Below are 23722 nucleotides of genomic sequence, written 5' to 3' on the forward strand. Positions count from 1 at the left end.
GAGGGTCTAGAGTTGCCCTTTGGGCATTATGGGCTGGGAAGACTGATTTTTCTAGCAGAGCAGCTCAGCTTTGTTTTCTGTGAATTGGGGTAGAGAGAGTTTGCATTGTCTCACTTCAGACTTCAGTATGATTATGGATGAGGAAAATTTCCAAAATGCTGTAGTATGCTGGGTCCACATTAAGCTGAATAGGAAAAATAAGCAGTTCCCAGTCTAAAATGCCTGGATTTCCATGCTAGTGACCCAAACCCCTTCCTGGTTAGAGCTTCTGATTGTACAGCGTAAGGAATGAGGTCTCTGTTGTAGCAATCACGGGGTTTGGTTTTGTTTTGACTGAGTTGTTTTCACATGTCATACCACCTGATATAACCTAAGAACAAACCATTAGATGTTCCCTAGGGTTGGCCAAAAAGTTCGCTTGGGTTCACAAACTTTTGGGCCAACGCAGTACTTTAATAAAGTAGCTGTGCCCTGCTCCATCCTATGTCATCCTTAGGCCAGTGTTGAGATGGAATGAACTGAGGTTCAGGAAAGGTGGGCGTCTGGTGGTGATTTAAAAAAAAAAAAAAAAAAGGAACACTTTTACATGTTGACACATCCAAAGATCCTTTCTGTACATTGCTTAACTTTTTAAAAATTCTTATTCAATTTTTGCAATTACCCTAATGGGTGGGTAATCAGTACCCCTAATTTCCAGGTGAGGAAACTCTTCTGTGAATTTAGATTCAGCAGCACTTAGGTGGGATGGCTGGGGGTGGGGGGAACCACCCATGTTGCTTTCCTTCCCACCTCTCCTTCCACTTGTAGGACAAGCGTAGTTTCTATCACATCTCTGCCCCCAAACTCTCCTTATGTCCCTGATCTCTACAGCCCCTGCTTTCTTTACACCCTCTGTTTTCAGGGCTCTGCACTGCCTCATCCATGACAGCCACCTCATCAGCAAGAAGAACCAATACAGCGGCTTCGTCACGCAAGGACTGCCCGCGCTGCACTCCCAGAGCCCAGGACCTGGGCTGTGCTGAGAGCAGGTGGCAGAGCTGTTGGGCACGCAGAGCATCTGGATGCCCAGGTTACTCTGGACACCTTCCACATGTGGAAGGAAAGCCAGGGCTCTTCTTCCAGCACCACAGACTAGCCAGCACTGGCCCCTGTGCCCACGTGGTGCTGCCCTTCTGCCCCGATGGCTTCCCTGCTTGCTTGTCCTGGGCTATGGGCCTGAAAAGTCAGGGGGAGAGACTACCTGCACTGAATTTGGTGCTTTTTTTTTTAAGAAACTATATACATTTGCAACCTTTTCTCCAGGTCTTCATAAAAAGCACTTTATGAAACAACTAGGTTCAACAGCTTTGGTGACCCTCCGCCCCCAGCTGTCTGGACCTAATCACAAAGAAGCCTTGAGGGTTGGAGGTGGGGAAGAAATCAAAGGCTGGTTCCTCTGATTGCTGCCCGCATGTGTCAAATGGGCCAGCCGCTTCCTTGACTTTCCTGGGGAGGGAGTGTTAAGCTAATTAATGCTCCTTCTCTACAGGTGACTGGCATTAAAGCTGTGTAAGTGCTTTTACCAGACTGACTGCTCTGGGCTCCTGGAGCTCCTGATTGTAGTGAAATAACCCCTTTTCTGGAGTGGGGCCTTGCTCCCTCTGCCTCTCCACAGGGTGATCTCACCACAGAGGGAATGCTGGAGGATCCTGGGCTCTCTCACTCAGTTAATTACAGGCAAGAAGGATTTTTTGGGGGGCGGGGGGCGGCGAGAGGCAACAGATTGGATGCCCTATTCACATCAGTGTAGTGGGGCAAACCTTGGGCCTTATGCAGCCATGCAGTTTCCCAGCACTTCCAGTACTTCACCCCCTGCCTTCTAGAACTCCAGACTGGAAATCAGATGGGCTCTTCCCCTTGGCAGATAGCTTGGTACTTAGAAGTGATTTTAGCATCAGAATGGATCACAAACTGTGTGACCTTCGGTAGGTTACTCAGCTTCTTTAAATCTTAAATCCTTTATTTTTAAATAGGGATGATCATGCTGGGCACTTCACAGAGTTGCTCCACCTGCCAATGCTGGAGATCTGGGTTTGATCCCCTGGGTCAAGAAGATCCCCTGAAGAAGGAAATGGCAACCCACTCCAGTATCCTTGCCTGGAAAATTCCATGGACAGAGAGAGGAGCCTGGTGGGCTACAGTCCAAAGAGTCACAAAAGAGTCGGACAGGACTCTGAGCAACTAAACAAACAAAACGAGGCACATAAAATGCCTGGCGTGTTGCCCAACTCTGTTACTGTTTACACTTCTCATTATCATCTTCTCCAGCTTTCTGAGGGAATTTCAGAAGGTCCCTCACTATTCTCATGAATATTTGATGTGAACTATAATATATTCTGTTAAATAAGCTCAACTACATTAAGTACTTTAAATCCATCTTGTTCAAAGTTGTCACTGATTGGGTTCACCAGAAAGCTGACCTCAGGATGGAGACTGGTGTGTAGGAGGGTTATTGGGAAGTGTTCTTGGGATCAAAGGAGGGAAGAGGGCACCAGGATGGGGCAGAGGGAGACACAGAGCGGTGATGCTGTCTCAGTGAAGACCTCAGCCCACCCTGTGGGGGGGTCTGAAGGTGGGGTCCCTTTTCACAGCTGTTCTGAGCTGGAAAGGCTGGGCCTTCATGCTCCTGCACTGATCAGCCACCAGATGAGTCACGAGGGAAGGGGTGTGACCTTGGCAAGTCAGCTCTCTTCATTTGAGACAAGCCCCCCAAGCAGCTGAAGTAATATATCTGTTACTTCTAAAAGGAGATCTGGGCGGTGCCTCCTAGCACCCACCACAATGGGGGAGCATAAATTAATAGAAAAACAACAGGGTAAGAAGAAAAAAATCTCTCTTCCCATCACTGCCTATTCCTCTGCCATACAGAGCGCTTATATGAGACATGACATCATTCATTAACTTCCTTGTTTATTTTCTGTCTTTTCTTTTAGATTGTTAGCTCCGTAAGCCAAAGGATGGGAGCTATTTTACCAGATAAGTACCCAGACCATCTCCTTGCATGATAAGTGCTCAGCAAAATATTGAACAAAAAAACAAATGAGAAGCCATCACTGGTGGCAAGAAGCCGGTCAAGTACTGCAGATGTTTTCAGGAGTCAGGAAACAGAGGAGAGGATATGCTTTGAAACCAGATTCCATGGAATCAGTGAGAGACTGGGTTGTGGAAATGCAACGTTCATGCTGTCATCGGGGATGTGCCATCCCTCCAGTCTCTGGGTGTCTTGCGTGGTTCCTCATCCAAGCTGGGCCTCCCTGGGAATGGGAGTGCAACAGAAAGGTACATTTCATTCTTCTTAGTCCACGATGATCCTTGATGTAGTAACACTGGCCGCTGCCTCGCCTACCCTCAAGAGGGCCACTTGCGTGCTAGTGGTCACCTATCCCTGCTCCCCACGGCCTGAATACTTGGAACACTCACGTGGTGCACGGGTTCTTGCTGCTTCACTTGTGTCGGTCACGGTCACTGTGGCTCCTTGTGCTTCACTGCTGGTGCCAGGAGTCTGGGATCTGCCCCTTCCCCTTGTTCACCTCGGGATCCTGCTATGTTTGCCTTTCAAGATTGATTGGAAAGCTAACTTCAGGCCAGTTTTCAATTAAATAAAATTGGATTTAGTGGAGTGGAAGTTTCTTCCTCTTGCCCTTTCCAGGAAGAATCAATCTCATTAACATGTTCATACTCCCTGAACTATGTGTTTTTATCTCCCCCTCCCTTTTTCAACTGAACTCATTAGTGACACAGAGGGGTGTTTTGTTTTTGTTTTTGTTTTAGAGTGGCTGACAAAACTTGTTTTAGATGAGCTGTCTGCAGGGCAATCCTCCCAGAGTGGGCAGGTCTTCTGCAACAGGACTGAGTTGACTGCTTCCTTCTTGGACAGATTCAATCCCCGAGGCCTCTCGGGTCCCTCCTGGATGGTAAGATGGCCCTCAGACCCAAGGGCACTAGGGGTGCTCGTTTCCAACCGTCTGCTGCTCTCCTTGGGCCTCTGAGGTCCACAGAACCCACAAACCCAGGCACACTGAACCCCTTTCCCACCCACTAGCCCAGCAGGAGGACGAGGGATATGGAGAAGGATGGGAAAAGACCAGGGTGCTGGGGAGATACCCCAGAGGCCTAACTTTCCACCTGGACATTAGGGTCTGTAGCAAACACTTGAGCCTATCCATCCGCTCAAGTGTTTGCTAAGGGACCATCAGTTTGCTCTCATAGGAAGCTATAGAAGCAGACCTTCTCCCCACGTGTACCACCCCTCCAACCAGGAGTCTTAGAAAAATAAAAAGACATGATTAATACAGAGGCCCCCTAAGACTTCCTGCAAATATAATGTACAGCATGGTGACTGAGGTCAGTAGTACTGTATTGCACATTTGAAAGCTGCCAAGAGAGTAAATCATAAATGTCCTTATCACAAGAAACTAAATTTTCTGAGGGGCTGTGAAGGACATACACCCGCTGCTGGTTTCCCTGGTTACTGATGAGCCAGTCTGATGTCAATTCCCCCTATAAATGGCAGCCTACCCACCCACCCCACTCCTCCGTAGCAAAGATTGCTGTCCTGTCCTGCTTGCTCCAGGAGCTGGGTTCAGATGCGTAAGCTACCCTGACCAATATACCATTGATGTCTGTCACAACAGGTGAAGACATTACAAAAGGCCCACCCAGGTGGTTGAGCAAGGCATAAAAACACTGTTGGGGGCTAGAAGTGCTGGATGCACAACATACAGGACCCCCCGGACATCAAGAGTGGCCAGGGAATCCACTTTGTTGGCCATGAAGTTCAGGAGTGGGCTGATGAGAACGACGCACACCAGCATCTCCCCTTGCCTCCCAACCCCACCGCTGCTGGGCTTTGAATGAGCTGCTTCAACAACTGAGATGGGAAACCCACTCCCTCATCTTGTGGACACCTCCCAGGAGTGCTGGTCACAGTGCTGACACCATGGTAACCCAGTGGCAACTGGTCAACACCATCCAAGTTCAGCAGTTGACTGCCGAAGGACCATGCCAGCTACTGGTCAGGACAATAGCTGGCACAGTCCTCGTCACAGTATCCACTCCAGGAGCATATTACAACGTGGTCCTGAGACTGGCAGCTAAGTCCTCATGGTTCAAGTTTGCCACCTTGTAGCAAAGAGGATTAGAAAAGGACTTAACAGGTTTCACCTGTCTTCTCCTCCCTGGCCCCACCTAAGAGGACTAAGGTAAGTAATCCGGGCCCCCTACTAGAGAGGGGTGCCATTCTGCTAACCCTGAGGTCTGTTACACGGCCTCTCCAGCACTTAGCACCAGCTGTGAGGACTGCAGGGGGCAGGCGGTGTGGTCCTGCAGGCCAGGTCAGGAACCACAGGCACTGGTTTTATGCATTGCTCTAACTACTCAGTACAACAATCTCTAGCTCTGTCCATGTTGCTGCAAATGGCATTATTTCATCCTTTTTAATAGCCAAATAATATTCCATTGCGTATTTGTGCCACATTTTCTTTATCCTTATGTCAGTGGACATTTATATTGTTTCCATACCCTGGCTATTGTAAACAGTGCTACAGCGAACACTGAGGTACAAGTATCCCTTTAGACCCTGTTCTTCTCCAGATATATGCCCAGGGGTGGGATTGCAGGATCATATGGTAGCTCTATTTTTAGTTTTTTTAAGGAACCTCCATACTATTCTTCATAGTGGTTGTACCAATTCACTTTGCCATCAACAGTTTAGGAAGGTTCCCTTCTCTTCACATCCTCTCCAGCATTTATTTTTTGATGATGGCCATTGTGACTGGTGTGAGGTGATATCTCATTGTAGTTCTGATTTGCATTTCTTTCATAATGAGTGTTGTTGGGAGCGTCTTTTCGTGTGTTTGGGGGCCATCTGTATGTCTTTGGAGAAATGTCTAGACCTTCCACCCATTTTTTGACTGGGTGGTTTGCTTTTTTGACATTGAGCTGAATGAGCTGTTTGTATATTTTGGAGATTAATCCCTTGTTTGCAAATACTTTCTTGCATTCTGTGGGTTATCTTTTTGTTTAGTTTACAGTTTCCTTTGCTGTGCAGAAGCTTTTAAGTTTAATTAGGTCCCATTTGTTTAGTTTTGTTTTCATTACTCAAAAAAGATCTTGCTGTGACTTATGTCAGTGTTCTGCTGATGCTTTCCTCTTCGGGCTTGCACCTAGTTCTTTAATCCATTTTAAGTTTATTTTGTGTATATTATAGTGAAGCGTTCTAATTCCATTCTTTTGCATATAGCTGTCCAGTTTTCCCAGCACCACTTGTTGAAGAGACCATAGCATGGATTTTATAGTTTTCTTTTGTCCAGTCAAAACTCAGGAGAGAAAAATCAAAATCTAAGGGAAAAAAAAAAACACACCCTTCATCCTTCTGTTTCGCTTTGTCTTCCTTCCTTCATCTCCTACTCTGGTCTTCAGCTGTTTGGCCAAGGGTTTGGGTTCTGGGCTAAAGACGCGAGTGTTGGGAATACAGGTTTCTAGTGGACTGTGTACCTTAGAAAGAGCAGAACCCCAAACATAGTAGTAACAACTTTGAGGATCTGAAACCTCCATTTCCTTAGCACCTTATACAGTGGAAATGAGGGTCAGACTCAGTCTACAACCTTCTACCAAGACCTCCCACTGGGTTCCTTCAACAAGCCAGAGGTGGTGTTGGTTAACATTCTTGCTCTGTCGAAAAAGAGGGACCAGCTGAAAATGAACACCATGTGGTTCCTACTGCAGGGTCACACTTGGGCCTTTAATCCAGAGCAAGAAATGCTAAATCTTTTCATGACCATCTCAATTTAGGATTTGTCCACTCAGGATTTTTTTTTTCTTTTTAATGGGCTGTGCTGGGTCTTAGTTGCAGCGTATGAGATCATACTTGCAGCTTGTGGGATCTAGTTCCTTGACCAGAGATTGAACCCAGGCCCTCTGCATAGGGAGCATGGAGCCTCAACCACTGGACCAACAGGTAAGTCCACACATTTGGGATCGAAGATAGGTGTAACACTGAAAAATCAGGGCTGTCCTGCCTCCTGTGATTTTCTGTTGTAATTTTCCCATACATTTTATTTTGCAAAGATAAAATGAATTGTTATTTTCCCTTCAAGCTTGCAAAATTTTCTCTGGGAACACTGTTTTGCACACAGCGTGAGGGAAAGTGGATTGTGAACAGAAGCAGCTGGAGCACACAGGGAAATGAGCCAGCAGGGTCACGTGTGTGACATCTTTCCTGCCACAGGGTGGATCTCCCCTTCTAATTAACCAGGTGTCTGTTTTCCTCTTTCTGAATTTTCAGTGGCCGTTTCTTAATTGCATTGACTTCTCTCCAACACCTGACACGTGCCTCACCAATCTTCGGCCAAACAGCAGGTGTTAAGTGGACCCAGACCATCCAACGCTAAACTAAGGGAAAATGAAAGGTCAGCCTGCCCAGTCTAACTATACAAAGAATGCATCCTTAAAACAAAGTGATTCCTGGGTTTTGAGCCCATTAGGTATACCTCAGATGGGGTGTGAATTACCAGTAGCCTTATTCTTAGTTCAGGGCCTGCACATGGCACCAGTAGGAAAACCATGATCTGTAACTTCTCGTTTGGTGAAGATTCCCAGACCCCTCCCAGCAGTCGTCCTGCTCATCTCACAGTGTCTTGGGATTTTTCAGAGAGACCCCAGCCCCGACTCCATCATCTGGCCTGATGAGTGGGCTCTTGTGGACTCTCACAACCTTTTGATGAATTTCATCTTTTCCCCAAAGGTAAGAGCAGGCCGTGAAATCAGTAAGTTGCATTTATTTAGAATGTAATAGGTTTTTGATTATCTGGGAACTGTGATTATTCTGGATTTTCAGAAAACAAAGCTCATCACCACAAGCCAATCCTCACTACAAAATCATTGGAGAAAGTAAAAATTCCACTTGTAAAATCATTTTATTGGTATAAATATACATATGAATAAAATACCTCAGCCTGTAATGTAAGTGAATATTTGTGAAATGTCTTAAAAAGTAGTATTTTGATTTTTTACAGGTGTCAAAGTATTCTCTTTTAATCACACATTAAAAGCTAATATGCAGAACAGAAATTAAAGGCCTTCAAAAAACATGAATATTCATAAAACCTCATTCCAATCAACTATATACATTAATCTGGGAGCATGGTAGAATCAGCCATGGGCCTTTCACTCGGTTCTTAACTCACTTGTTGGTGGCATCACAAAGGTCACCGTACCAAATTTAAATGTACAATTCCACATCAGGAAGGTAGACGTTCCCCATGGGAGAATGTAAAAACCATACCCAAGATCTGATATATATAATTTATACAAATTATTAGTGTGCTCTGTTAATTACAGTGTGCAATCGCATACATCAAGAATAAATTGCTCTATCAAGTGCAGGTTTGACACAGGTACAGTCAGCTGGGTGGTGTTACTCATGAGTATGTGTCCAGTTACCTCGTTTACCTCCCCAAACTCATCTGACGGGGCAACCTTTAGCTGCCTCAGAGAAATTCAAGTAGGGCCCATGGGATAATGCTGGCATTCGTTGAAGGCAGATGAAGGAATGCATAGAAATCAGATGCCAAGGGTTGGGAAAGATCACACCTGTGCTTTGATTCCCAAGAAATGGATTTGTTTTGGTTCTCGAAAAAAGGAGAAAGAAAAAAGCACCAAGAGACAAATGCTTAGAAGGAGAGAGAGATGTTGCCCTTGGTTCCTCTCTGATGGCTAACAGAAGCGCCCCTCACAGTAAGACTTCTGCGTGGGTGACCATTACACAAAAATATACTCTCTCTCTGCTTCTTCCCCAGAGTCGCTGCATTTGCTGCCTGGCTGGCCGTCTTTACTGGAGGCCCACTGCTTTTGCTCTTGACACTCCTGGGCCTGCTGGCTCCAGCTTCTCCTGGACACTGAAAGGAAGGAACGAAAGTCGTTACAGTTGATGAACAAGGAGATGCTGGTGGGGTGAGATAGGCGGGGGCCCTGAAGAGTGTGGGGGGGTTTCAGATGAACTTTCTCAGAAACAGTTTTCCAAGTATATTTCAAGACTCTAAACAGAAATTTTAAAACAAAACAGAAAACATAAAAACCCCAGTCTATGAGAGGGTGAGCCTCTCATAGATGCGGTTGACCATCTGAGGGTGAGGACCCCAGCAGGGGAGGGTGGGGGTGGGAGCACAGGGAGGGGCAGGAAGGGGGAGCACCTGGAAGCCACTCTGTCCCAGAGGACCTCCTCAGTCACGCGGCACAGAAACAGCCCGGAGGTGGCACCGCTGGACAGATATTCCATCCATTGCCTTCTGCACACCATTTAGGGTTGGCAATCCCTGCTTCAAGGACAGGGTATGAGGAGGCGCCCCAGTGATCTCTGTCAGGCCTTTCTGTGTCTCAGAAAACCCCAGTTTCACTCTCTAGGAAATGAAATAAAGTCTTGTGGAAATGAATTAATGCTGCCTCTATTCCATCCTTTAGGAACGGCTTCCAGGTAAAAAAACTGCCATGTTTGTTGCCTGTTCTGATCACATATGAACACGGGGGACCTACAGAGCAGTGATGAGAGAACAATCACCGGACTGAGGCTTCGTGATGTGTCCTGCCAGGCGCTCCCTTTTATCACTGTTACTCTCCACAACTACTGGGTAGGTTCCATAAAACTTGGAATCAGGATTTAAATTAAATCTTTCTCCAAAATCCATGTTCTTTTCCACTAGGTCATAGCTTCTCTGCTACTGTACCTTGGAAAAGGTCCAGATGCCATACTCCAGCGTGGCTGTTAAGAGTTATTAAATATTACTCACCAGGTCTATTGTAGAAATATCACTTAAAACCGAAAAATACTAAACCCCATGCACTTTGAGTGGCTTGAAAGAGTGCAGCTACCTACTACTCAGAAGTTTAAATATCCAACCAGGAACACAGTCCTGGAAAACCAAGAGGATTCATTTGATGCTTTGAATCATTTTGATGTTAGCATTATGTTAAAACTCATTTTGCTAGGAACTGGCTATTTAAATGTTTCATCTGCTAAGGAATGTTGTTTTAGAAAGTGAAAGCTCATGAAACCTAATAGGCAAAATGCAAACATAATAAAGTACTTCTCTTGCCAATCCTGCTGTCAGAGCCAGATTCTGATCACTACACAATAAAAATTTAAATTTTAGTTAAAAACATTAAATTTACTCAAAATTCTTAAAAGGATGAAATTTCATGATAAAATAATTTTTTAAAAACTTTTGACTTTTTAACACAACAGTTTTGAGCAAATTCTCAGATGGAGGGGAAGAGCAAATAATAAATATTATATTGAAGTTTTGTTTTATTTTAGCTTGATTTGGGTAAAAAAAAAAAAGGTGTTTGGTCCTTTGAAAGTTGTTAACAAGCCAGGTTTTGGGAGAAAAGGTAAGTAATTTTCTATAAATTTCCCTTTTTCACAAAGTAATTTGATAGTAATACTCAATATTTAAGTTCTGAACTTGTGTCTGTGTACTATGAACAGGGGTTAGCAGGGAAAATATACTATATTTTGATCTTGAAATACTTTGCAATAATCTAACCTCAAAACAGATCATTACTAGTGAAATCGGCTAGAAAATCTTATTCATTTTAAAACTAAAATAAGTATTACCCAGGTTTCCAACACTACAAATTCAAAGGAAGAAGTATGCTGATATATTGCTCGTTTATCTTCAGAGCAAACGTATTAGCTTTCTTTCTTAAATTAAATTTCATCCTTCCCAATATTTATAACATCCTCAGAATCCCAGGTCTGATTGATGTCACATGATATGACATCAATAACACCCTCTAAAAATGGAGAAATTCCTGCAATCAAATACATTTCTGTCACAGATAAAAACCAAGAACCCTGGACCAGGACTAACCGAAATTGAGTACCAATCCAACACAGGAATTTTCCTGCAAAAAGTAAGACTGTCCTTCAGTCTCCATCCAAGTGACACTAGCTTCTGAGTCCTCCAGGAAGGGTTTGGGGCGGGGGGGAAGGGAGGGGAAGAGCGGGGGTGAATGCAAGTTAACAGGCTGGTTTCTGAGTTGGTGACATAGAGCCAACCTGGTACCAGTCGTGAAAGCAAAACTTCTAATTTGCCTGACATAGTCACTGAGAGGAATAATGATATGCTGTTTCTGGAGGACTGTCAATGCAGTTCACTATGGTGGTGACATTATTTAAAAATTCTTTCTAAAAAATTCACTTTCATTGATTTAACTCTACCAGTTGTGAATGTGATAATGGGTCTAGTACCAGGCTGACATTTTCTTTGTATCATAAGTAAGGTACCATTCTTGGACAGGAAAACTGAGGCATGGTGAGATCAAGGAACTGTTTGCACCACTCAAGTTTGAAAGCCAAAGCACTTGGTATTAGTCCAGATTGCCAGTGCAAACAACCTTAGTAGGTGATGTGTTCTTTTTCATGTTTTCCAGCCTTTAGGCAGCATTATTTGATTCCATGTAATTAGGACAGTAATTAAAAAATTACAATTATATTTAAGTAGGTTCAGTATTTCTGAATTCAGACTTTTTACTAATTTAGAGAAACTCTCTTAGGCAGCCTGATTTAATGCTTGACTTGATAACTGTTTTGAAGACTGTTTTACTATACTTCTTTAATGCAACAATTCATACATTAAAGTTCAAGAGCTTCTCTATATGTGTCTATACACATTGATTACCATTCCAGGTACCATTAAAATTATAAAAGATACCTGAGTAAGTAAACAGGCAATTTATTCAACAGAAACAGTCTATATGTATATTCATATCCTGTTTTCAGTGTTGATAACTGAGAGGCTCAAATGTGAAATCTGTCATTCTTGAAGATGATCTGAGTTTGCATATATATATGCAAATATACATCTATGCTAATTTTAGAGCATCTTAAATGTGCATATAAATTCAGAATTAGAGATTGATATAAAAATTTGAGCTTTTCTCTATTTTAAGCTCCACTGACATTCATATTTCCCAGGAGAAAAACATGATGACCTTAAAGTCTGTAGTTGGCCTTGTTTTTTTGAAATATTTTCTGACAAGCACTGAAAGTGTCAATGAACTGTTAAATTTCTTTCGAAGAATTCACATAGGGGTAGTAGAACCCAGATCTGGTGAGAAATTGTTGAACACAGCACTGGGTTACAGATTATTAGCCACAGCCAAATATTTGTTGGCTATAGGCTGAATTATGGAAGAGGCAAGTGATACACTATAGGAATCTCAGAATAGGATGGCCTGTCCAAATAGGATACATTACAATGCATACAATGTCAAAACCAACTCTTTTCTTCAAGAAAATAGGACATACTCTAATGAAGACATCGCAGCTTATAGTAAACGTAGAGAGGAAATGATATGAAATTCAAAAGATGCAATTACAAATACTTCCAGGAAAAGAAAGTAAGCATTTTACCTGTCAAACCAATATTAAAATAGCCACATAATTAAAACATAATAATCATGATAAAAATAGGCAGCATGCTTTGAGAACAATAGCTTCTGTTTGTTTCAGAGAAATTATTTAGGAAGGTAAGAAAGCTGTTTTAGCATAAACAAAGCAACTCTTAAAATACTTAAAGAAAACTACACACTGTGGTTTAATAGAATTGCTCTGCTAATTGCATTTGTTAACCAAACTATTCAGAAAGCAGACTGCTATGCAGTTCTCAGGGGTGAAGACAAGTGCTGGGAATCGGCACTAACAAAACAAGATTAAAATGTACATCAGATTATTGTAACTGAAGCTCCTCTAAAAATTATGCTTTTGGTTCCTGTTCATATCTCAAGAAATCTAGGCAGGAAAGCAGATCAAGATGGTCCTATTGAATTCCATTAAAATTTGACATAGCCCATCACAATGAGAGTTTTAAACCAAAGAGAGGTCATCAAAAAAAAAAAAAAAAAATTCAGACAGAATTTCTTGCCTTTCTAGGATTCGGCTTTTCTCTAGCTTCATCTTATTTTTACTCTATCTCAAAACGTCACTGGATGATCAGTGTGGTACTGGCAGGTGGGCTCTTCATCCATGTGTTGTATATATAAAGTGCTGTTGGTAGTCACTTGAAAAATGAATGTTACATTGCATGAAGGGTGCTTCATTAACAACAAATGATTATAAGTCAACTGATGCAAAAGTTCAAATGTAAATTTCCAAAATCTAGCAACATCTAGGTAACCTTGGGTGTCCTAATCAAAAGAGGCAATATAGAGCTTCTGATTTAATATAAATTCTCTTTTTTCAGAAAATGTCTTATTGTAATTTATGTGATTTGAAGATAACAGATTTTCTTGAAAATATTGAAAACTCTCTTGCAGAGAGAAGTTATGTAACCATGTGACTATGAACACACCTACCACAGGAAACCCTTTAAAAATCCAGAAACAAGTCAGGTGTTTTCCTCTAGGGCAGTTGCTACCCAGTCCAAACAGAATGTTGCTTTCCTTATGCAGTGGGCCATGTCCTTAACGCCACCCTGCCACCTGGCTGGTGTGTTCTGGGCCAAGAGGACATGGCTTATCTCTCAGTATCTGGTCAAGAAGCCTGACTCCAATGCTGTTGCTGGCGGGAGACTGGTAGATGCTTGCTCCATTGTTCTTGTTTTGAACTGTGTCAGAGAAAGTCCTCAAAGACAACAGTTCCTACGAGAAGTCATAACTCACTGGGCTACAAAGCTATAAGGTAGATCAAAGGTTTGAGAATGGTTTAGCCTTTTTCAGTAAATAGAACTTATCCCTATTTTAAGTTCACTTCCACTGACCTGCCTTCTGGGATGCTTTCTGAAGAGGCAGTAAGGGGTGTGGGTTTATGGCTAGACTGCAGGCACTTTATCCCTGGAGCCACCTACCCTCATGTTACCATCTGATAAAGTATTACAGGGAAGAGAAAAAAGCCTATTCCAAGAGAAGAAATCCCTTAAAGAAGCTTCAGATATCAAAATATTTAGTATCTTTTATGATACTAAAACTTCCTTTAAAAAAAGACTAAGTCATATTTATAAAAAGCTATTAAGCAAGGAGATGATGAATACTTAGTCATAGAAAAGCCATTTCCTCTCTGAGTCAGCAGTACTTATTCTAAAATTTCCCACTGGAGATAAAAGCTGATTTAAAATCCATTTCCTGGGACTGTCCTCACCTGAACAGAACTTTACAGGATGTATACAGTGTCGAATGGAAGACAGTTATTGGGTAACTGTTGTAAAATAATATGAGGTTGAAAAGTAAATTGGTACTTTTCCTTTCTTCCTATAAGGTTACAAAGTGTCCACTGAAAGATAACCTGTATCCTTTGCTAGAAGAGTGTAAGGTAAGGTGTTTGGCCAACATTCTCTAAAGGTAACCATGTTACTCTTAATTTCTGACCCCATCCCAGTTTAAATCTAAGAAGAGTAAAGAGAGAAAAGAAGAGACTAGGAGACATGACCCCAAATATAAAAATCAACCTCCATGATCACAAAAATTTGAAAGGACAAGTCACCATAATCCAAAGTAACTTGGTCCTCCTCGTAAGAATTTCTGTTTTTAGTTTTTACTTTTTGTCCCACAATGGAAGGACCATCCTGCTGCCATTTAGAGGAAAAAAAAGATCAATTGTATGAACAATCCCTGACCCAATCCCAGGATAGAAGTTACGTTCAATTAAAGTTTGTTTTTGTTAGTGCCAGTTCATAAGCTTTGGGACAGTGAGGGATGATAAGTGAAGACTCTAACCATTTGTTGGCTGTGACTTCCTGTGCCCAATTGCATTCACTTCCTCTTCTGCAATGGTGGAGTACAGTTTTGAAGGTCTTTTCCCTCTACCGGAAGGCTTGCCACTGTCATGATCTGAATGCCTTTTGTAATAATCTCCTCTTTGCACTACTGAGGAAAAGGGATCCATTTTACCCTTTATAGTAGCAAATACATCAACGTGTTGACATTAATATTAAAAAATGTTAATATTAAAACTTAAATATCAGCTTACCCACCCCACTTAAGATTCAAGGTACCTCCAGTGTTGGTCCTGAACAGATACACCATTATCTACAGAATTCAACAGCCAACATTATGGAAATGTCGTGCAAAATGAGGTGAGCTCCGAGTCTGCCCCCAAAATATAACTAACAGAAAGGCCCCCGCGTTACTATTTCAATTCCAAGATGGATTAACGAAATTCACATTCACTATGGAATAATCCAGAAGAAGCACAGCCGTTTACCTGATTCAGAAATGAGTTGGGCACGCTAGTCCAGAGGGAGGCACAGAACAAGGAAATGAAGTAACTGCCATGAATAATGTACAAGAGAGTAGGAATGGGAACAACAGGAACAGTTTTCTAAAGGAAAAGAGGGCTCACAAGTGGCTCTCATTCCTGGGCAGCTTAGTGGACAAGCTGAAAAATAAACTGAAATCAAAACATTACCACCTCTGACATTCACCAACTGTTCTGAGACCTTATGTATATTTTTGAGTCCAATTTCAGTTTCAAGCAACACCATCAGAATGATCTCGGAGATTATCCTGGATCCCAGACGGGAAAGCAGTGATTTCCATACCTCTCCAGTCTTCAGCTGGAAAGATGGGGGGTGTGAACCATCCACAGTATTTGCTATTGGGAGAGTGGGGAAAGGAATCAAGCATCTACCTGTGAAGCCCTGATACATTTGAGAAGCAACACATTCATTCCTAAATTCCTGGGGAAAGAACACCTAACTTTCCCAAAGCAGCCAAGGACCTGCCTGTAGCATCTAGTATTTCACCATCTTGGTTAACGCTAGAGGCTCCATGGACACGCTCTTTTACTCAAGAGACTGGTGGGTTACTCTGGGCCTCGTCTTAGGCATCTTAGAAAGTGTCATTTTTCAAAAACGTTAAGCAATTATTTCTTGTTCAGCCCTCAGCCCTTTTCTTTTCAATGCATCCATATTTCCAATTGCTTTTGACAAGACAAACATTCCTACTTACCCTCACTACTCCTCCATGCCTTCCCATTTCTCACCAACAAAATTCTTTCAGACATTTTTCAAAGCTTCCTTGTAAGTAAAGACACAAAGACAGCAATTGCAGAAAGGGAAAAATGAGGGTAGGACAGGGAAGGGACTTGACTGCCTGGTTTGAGCAGGCAGTCACTCTGACCTGACACCACCACTGATTCCTCTTTCTAGACCAAGGCTTTCAAAGGCTGTGGCTATAATACTGAATCCTGTATTTATTGATCACCCAGTGTCAAATGACCGTGTCAGCCATCATTCAATGGCTTTAGTTTCTCTGTTTGACAGACTGGTTTATCAGCTTTGGTCAAAAACCCTCACCTTCTTTAATTTACAGCCAGTAGGTGAGTGAAGTTTGTACACATCAAATAAATCTGCAGAATGGAGATAAGAAGGCAGGCTGTGCTATTTTTTATGAGACTCTCAGTCAATAAAGAGTGTACTCAGAAACACTTTCCATTAATTTCATCCCAAAAGAAAATGAGCCGAGGTAGGAAGATGTCACAATCAGAGCGATCAGAGAATTCTAAAGCACCAAACAACCTAAAATAAAACCAAGCAGCCCCAAACCACGCTGAGAGCTATCTGGACATGGGTGACGATGGCTCCAGATAATAGGTGGGGCTTAGAGTTGGCAATTACACTTTATGATAGACATAACTGCACATTGAACAGAATGGGAGAAGTGGAGAGAGACAAGATGGGGTGCAAAAGTCAGCCCAAACACACCTCGCCTCCACAGACAACAATATTTGATCTGATTCTGGGAGACAGCATTCAAGCCCTGGGATTATCTTGCTCTGCTCCCACCCCAGCAAAGTAAAAGAAACAAAAAAGACACAAACTGGTGTGACAGTGCTCTGAGAACATCCATGCAGGGGACACTTCTGAGAATGAGGATCATCTGACTTCACGACCACGCAAGCTAACCATCCACCAGGTCCTCCCAAGCCTGTGTGAGCCACTCCTGAACCATAGTGACAGCAACTGACCACCAGGGGGAGCTCTTCTGAGAAACAGTGGAACCTAGAAACCTACAGGTAGCGCCAGTCAGTCACAAAACAATGTTGTTGGCACTCAGGAGCATCTAGAGATTACTATTACCAAGACCTTTGGGCTGAGTGACTCAGTTATGCTTTTACTCTTTGTATACAGTCTTTAAGACCTAGTGTCACCAGCAATGTTGAATCAAGTCTGCTCTGGTTCCAAAATGTAATCCAAGGGATGCTGGCTGACAAACTCTAACCAAGATGAATTCCTTTCTCTAGAAATGACTCTCCTTGGAGAGAGCTCCTGCAGAGAAAACAAAAAATCTTACCTTCCCGGGAAAAGGTCCTAGGACTGGGCTGCGGGCTGCCCTGGCCATCTCTCTCTTTGTCTGAAGGAACTTTTTTCAAGACAGGCGGGAGAAGAGCGACTTTAGGAGAACCCGGACTGGATGGAGAGTCTGGGACATCCTCTGTGGAGACACAAAGACACCCATCAAACTGGATTCCTAAAGCATAAGCTGGGTTAGTCTTTAAATACAAATGACTAATCTTTTTAAAAAAATCATAGTTTTTCTGGCCCAAAGTTAGTTTCATAGCCCAGTGAAGTAACAAACAATAGAAAAAAAAAAAACTTACAAAGAGTTAAAAATCTATAGATATGAATATACCTTGCAGACAGAATTTCCGTTTCAGAATTTCAGTGAGCTGATATTTGAAAATTAGACTGTAGGTGAACTAAATACTCCTTCTGCCTCAAAGGCCATTTGATTTTCTTAAGTGATGGTTATTACCCACTGACTTGACCTGCTCTCAAATCCAGTACAGTAGTCACCATATGTAGAGACCACTGTCTATAGATTACTATAGATTCGTATTTTCAGGAGTGGGGATGCATGTACCTACATAGACTTACTGAGATCAGTTGGAATAACTTAAAATCATAGACTTTGAGGACCAGAAAGGACTTGTGAACACTGTACAACTGGAGAGATTAAATGACCTGCTAAGATAAAAAGATGGCAAAACAGCTGGCCTCTTATTTCTGAAGACTGTCCTGTTTCAGTCTGGTTGAAAGGAACACCCCCTTCCTCTGCTCTATCACCAGCAAGGTTAATTCTCAGTGTTGTGGGTGTGTGTGTACACACGGACAGTGGGGGCTGTGTGCCTCTGACATGTTATTTACAAAAACAGGTCCATAGTTTGCCCAGCCCTGTTCTAAACCCTAAATACTTCACAGGATATCGGATAAAAACAGAGCAACGTACGGTTTCCCTAATTGTGGCTCTCATCCTTAACCTGTGGCTTTCTCAAGGATCTGAGCACCTGGACTCAGCCTGCAGGAAGCACCACGCAGGGGCGCTTTCACCATCCTGCCTTCGACCCACAGCCCTGAGTGCAAGGATGGTCCCTGAGTGGTGACCTGGGTGCTGAATGAAGGAGCCCTTTAGCCTCGGTCCCATTAGCAGGTTTCTCCCGGGGCCTCTCCTGCAGACACCTCCTCCCCCCCCTCCCCGATCTAGTCATGTTCACCAGACGCCCTGGAAACCATCTGTGAAGGCCCAGGCACTCCAGCTTGGGAAGCCATCTGGTAATAGTGTTACTTCCCAACCGGCAAAAACCAGTCCTTACCAGGCCTCGAGGCAGTTCTTGGTTTCTGCGGAATGGTGGGCCGCGCAGCCAGGTTGGGTTTGGGGGCCTGCAGGAGGGGCTTCGGGCTGGTGGGCCTGTTGGAAAAGCTCCGGGGCTTAGAGCCCGCCTCCGCCTTGAGCTCGGCTTTGGCATTCTTTTCTGGGGTTCCCAAACCGAAGCGGTTCTCTGGATGCACTTTAGGCACTAAAATGAAAATGGGCACAAAAAACATACTTTATTGTAAAACTCAAAGGTGAAAGAAACCAATCCTTAAGAGACTTTTATAGCTGTTTATAATTTCTCAGCTATTTTATTTAATAGAAATATAGTTGACTTACAATATCTGTTTCATGTGTACAACATAGTGATTCAATATTTTTATAGACTATATTCCATATAAGGTAGTTATAAAAATACTGGCTATATTCCCTGTGCTGTGCATCATAGCCTGTATCTTACTTATTTTGTACCTGGCAGGCTATATCTCTTAATCCCCTTCCCCAGTCTTGCCCCCCTCCCTCCCAGCCCCTCCCCACTGGTAACCCTTAGTTTGTTTTCTGTATCTGTCAGCAAAGATATTTTAGAACAGAAACACGCTATTCTAGCATGTGTTCAGCATAAAAACATGCTGGCGGAAAACTAAGATTCTTGGTAGAAAAACAGTGAACTCGATGGCACTCTTCTGATCACTTCTGATTATTCCACGGACGACAAGCCTCATGTTTAATAGAGTACATGCCCATAGGGGCATACAGGGGCAAGAGCCAGTCTCAATGCATTTGAAGCACTCAGATCTTCCTTAGATCTGGTACAAGGTACCGTATAACCAACTGTAGGCACCTCTGTTCTGGACGACACTCTGGAGTTGGGCTGCAGGCTCTGGGAGAGGAGGACTGTGTCCCAAACCTCACGTTTAGTGAGAACCACTCCAGAAGCATCATCTCCTGCTGCCTTAATTTATCCAGATAACAGGGAAATATAAACTGGCTGAACGTGAGTTATAGTCTCTTTCCTTATGAAAATGCTAAAGTTCAACACAAGAATGTCAAACAGCAAAATGAGGTAATTAACAAGTTACTCTCCAGTTTCCATCTAAAGTCTATTACTCTCTTCCTACACCTAAAAAGTCAAAGGGACAAAGGATGTTGAATATTCATGGATGTTCAAGCTGAGAGAAAAAAAGCATTCCCTCATGTCAATTAAAAGGGCTCCCTGCTATATACTATATGTGGCTTATTTTTTAAAACATCAGCAAAACAGACTCATGGGGATACAGGAAACAAGCAGGTGGTTACCAGAGGGGTAGAGGGGTGAGGGAGATTAAGAGGCACAAACTTCCGGAGACAAAATAAGTGTACCACAGGGATGAAATGTATAGCCTGGGGAAGGAATACAGTCACTGATACCGTAATAACTTCATATGGTGACAAATGGTAACTAGACTTGCCATGATGATCACTTTGTAATAAAAATATCAAATCACCATGGTGTGTACCTGGAGCTAACTCGGTGTTCTAAGTCAATTACACTCCAATAATAATTGATTTCATCAGCCATGTCCCCTTTTCCCCCTCCCCAAATACCCCCAGTTTAGGAGTTCTTCTCAAGGAAATCTCTTCCCTTTGTGGAATCAGGAAAGGTGCCTTGTCCAGGTGCTAGGTTATTGTGGTGGGAATGAGCCCCTAAGTGCAGCTGGGGCAGGTGAAGGGCTGTGGTCTTCTAGGGAAAATCAAGGTCCATTCTTGCTCTCCATCTTTATTTTCCTTCTGTCAATCACATGTGACTCCTGGGACCAGAAGGTCATAGTTTGTCCTAAGGGGGTGATGGCAGTGACCTGACTTACCAGCCCCACCTCCATCCAACCGTTCTGTGCTGCTCAAGGTCAGGCTGGAAGAATCCTGGGAGACAGCATCATTCCCAAGTTTCTAAAAAATTCAAGCACCCCACCGCAAAAGTGCATAGTTATTTAAAGTGTCAAGAGAAAGAACAAAGCAGATCATAAGTGGCAACAAATAATGGCTCCTTAACTCTCCAGCCATGGCATTGACTGTGCATGACTTCGTCTCCCTGAGGCTCTCCTGCTGTGACAAAACTACAGGAAACACTAGATGGCGCTTTCAGATCACTGGTATATGTCTTGAGCAGCTTAAATCCTAAGAATGTTGTCACTTGGAGCCCATCTATTTATCAAATCCAAAGCACAAGGAAAAAAAAAAACCCTCCAGCACTTCTCATCTTTCTACCAAAAGGCAGCTATATTCATCGATGGAAACAATGATAAAATAAACAGCTCATTAGTCAAAACAGCACATTCCTTGTTGCAAAGAAAATCTATAAAACAGACTATACTGTAAATATTTCCTTAGGCATCTGACTCACCAAAGATATGGTCACAGTATTTACTCAGAATTCTGACATCATGCCTCTCTTTGTTAACAGAATATAGTTTTATCCCAACTCTTTTCTGAGAGCTAATGAGTGAGTTAGGAGGGATCTGTAAATAGAAAATCGCTAGAGAACGGTGGTGGTGCTGGTGGAAAAACTCTGGTGAACATCTGTAAAATCATGCGGGATGCAGGATTTAATGAAACAATCAGCATCTTTAGAAGTAATATAAAACAAGCCCTCTGTGTCCTGGTATAACCACTTACTTTCTGAAAATCAAGAGTTCATTAAGATGAACTGTTTTATTCTGATACTTTAAATAAAGCTGGAGAACCCAGTTTTATTAACATCAAAGAGCTCAAGATAGTGCACAGACACCAAAACCTGAGTTTTTCCTGAGGGCAGGAAAAATATCGATGTTAAAAAAGGGAAGAAAAATAAATACACAACTTATACTTTTTAAAGAGGTTCAGAAATAAGTAATGCAGATTTGGGGGTACTCAGTTCAGTTCAGTCACTCAGTCATGTCCAACCCTTTGTGACCCCATGGACTGCAGCATGCAAGGCTTCCCTGTCCATTGCCAATTCCCGGAACCTACTCAAACTCATGTCCATCGCATTGGGGGATACTCAGCAGTTTTTAAATAATAAAACATGTCTTCATAGCAACACAACATATCTCTATAGTCAAATATTCAATTAATTCTAACAATACTTTGCCTTTTAAATCTTGAATTTAGCAAGGAACTTTCAGGTTTGGAAAAGGACATAAACTCTGAAAATAACTGAAAAACAGATCTCCCTGGTTAGAACTAGAATCTGGTTTCAATCATTTTATTTGCCTCCGTCAGTTCTCCTATCTCCAGTGACCCTTGGGTCTCCATTTGGATTCAACGGTCTTTCCCCAGAGTGGAGCACGTCCTAGGCACAGCTGTCACGTGTTTCTGTGACAGGCACAGGAGCACCTGAGCAGGTGAGAGGTGGACCTTCAGCCACTGCTCGACCTTCCAAGGCTGAGGCTCTTCAGGAGCGCGTGACCCTAGTGCTGGTGGAAAAACACGGCCAGGTCCTGTCTGTGCTCTGCGTCCTTTGGGAAAGAGCCGTTTGTTTGGGGCTTTTTATTTAACTCATAGGCTGTTTTCCTGTACCTGTCTTGCCCATAAAAACTGCATGGAGATAAAAATGTCAAAGGCAACCAAGTCAAAAGAGCCCCCCTCCCTTACCTTCAGTGAGCAAGCGGCCTTGGCTTTCATCTCCTGCTTGGCTTTCATCTCCGCCAGCAGCCCACTGCCCATCATCTGGACCCCGTACCTTCGCCCTCCCTGTGGGCTGCCCTTGCTGTCACTCCGGTCCACCTTCCCCACGTCTTCTCCTTGACTTTCTTCTAAGGAGTCAGGTGTTTTGATCTCCTCCATCCGATCAGCACTGCCGTTGTGCTCGGCTGGCTTTGTGTCCTTCCTGGGGGCATCCACAGCTGGACTTCTGACTCCCGCCTTGGGGGAGGAGAGTTCTTCTGCTGTCAAGATTGTTGAGGACCGCTCAGGTTTGGTCCGGGGTTTGATTAAATTGAGAAAGCCAGTTTTCCGAAAGTCGCGTTTTTTCTTCTCATCTCCTCCTTCACTAAGCTCGTGGGACTCTGAGCCCCTCGATGACCATCGCCTATGATTCAAAAGAAAATCCTGTTGGGTTTACTGTAATGAAAGCTTCAACAAGAGTCACTCAAAATAGAAATAAGGAGATGGCTGCTTATATATAGCAACAATTTTGAAACATTTTAAAAAGTTGACTTGGAAATTGGAAGGTTGACTATCATCATCATATCCACAGGTGAGGAAACTGAGGCATATAAAAATTAAGAATGAGAATCCGAAGGTATCATTGGGACTATTGAGAGCAGAGGTGAGTTTTTTCTGTTTAAATGCTCTAGTCAAGTGCCTCTCCATTCATAAGAGCTTTTAGAAAAGGTAGCTCCACCCACGGCATAGATAGGTGACTGCCTTATTTAATTTGGAGGGTACTGGAAAGGCCCAGATTTCCCCTTAAGTGCCTGTAATCCCTCCACAGAAATCCCAACCTAAGTGCTTAACTCAAACCAAGATCCAGATCCTTGCTTAAATGTAAAAATAAATTATAAAAATAAAAAGCACTATTCAAAGCCAAAAGAAATGTAATACCACGGAAAGAGGCAATGACATGAAAAAGCAGCTGGTGAGCTTTGAGAGAGGTTTGTCAGAATATTCTGAAACCTGGGAAATGGATGAGGAGTAAGTAAATGATTTGGGCTGAATGGGAAGTATCATGAGAGCCTTTCACTTAGAGGTGGAAGGTACTCATGTAGCTCCTCTGAGTCCCCAGGAAAATGCCAGCAGGAGAATTTTTTTAAAAAAGAAAAAAGGCCTAAGCCCCAGAGAGGAGAAAAAGCAAAAACAATAGTTTGGAAGGCAAAACAGGAGTGGAAACTGACTTCATAAATCTGGGAAAGCTGACCCCTGAAGTATTAGCTGGGAAGGCCCAGACGCAAATGCATTTCAGGTGAAGGGAAACAGAATGTGCCATCCCATAATATGCTTGTGGCATAGGATTATTTTAGGCTGGTTATTTTTAAGGAACAGCAGACACAGGGGAAATTTCTCTTCTGTCAGAGAAATATACATTTATACAGAAAATCACCATGTGTAAGGATGTATTCCTCTCCATACCAGGAGAAGCAGG

General features: G+C 42.9%; 1 protein-coding gene across 6 annotated transcripts in view; it reads right to left on the reverse strand.

Moving 5' to 3' along the window:
• Positions 1–7936: 7936 nt before the first annotated feature.
• Positions 7937–23722, reverse strand: part of CARMIL1 (capping protein regulator and myosin 1 linker 1) — a 306068-nt gene continuing 290282 nt past the window's right edge. For 4 of the 6 annotated variants that reach the window (XM_060403423.1, XM_012101177.5, XM_060403422.1 and 1 more), the window contains 6 exons: positions 22234–22669; positions 20469–20550; positions 18626–18829; positions 17326–17466; positions 14749–14898; positions 7937–8936 (listed from right to left, as the gene is read on the reverse strand). In XM_060403423.1, coding sequence (XP_060259406.1) covers positions 8800–8936; positions 14749–14898; positions 17326–17466; positions 18626–18829; positions 20469–20550; positions 22234–22669 — 1150 coding nt within the window. In that variant the 3' untranslated portion in view covers positions 7937–8799. The remainder of the gene's footprint in view (positions 8937–14748; positions 14899–17325; positions 17467–18625; positions 18830–20468; positions 20551–22233; positions 22670–23722) is intronic. The other 2 variants (XM_027958413.3, XM_004019095.6) reach the window with 2 other exon arrangements.

The sequence above is a fragment of the Ovis aries genome, chromosome 20 (assembly GCF_016772045.2).
Source record: "Ovis aries strain OAR_USU_Benz2616 breed Rambouillet chromosome 20, ARS-UI_Ramb_v3.0, whole genome shotgun sequence".
NCBI classification, from domain to species: Eukaryota; Metazoa; Chordata; class Mammalia; order Artiodactyla; family Bovidae; genus Ovis; species Ovis aries.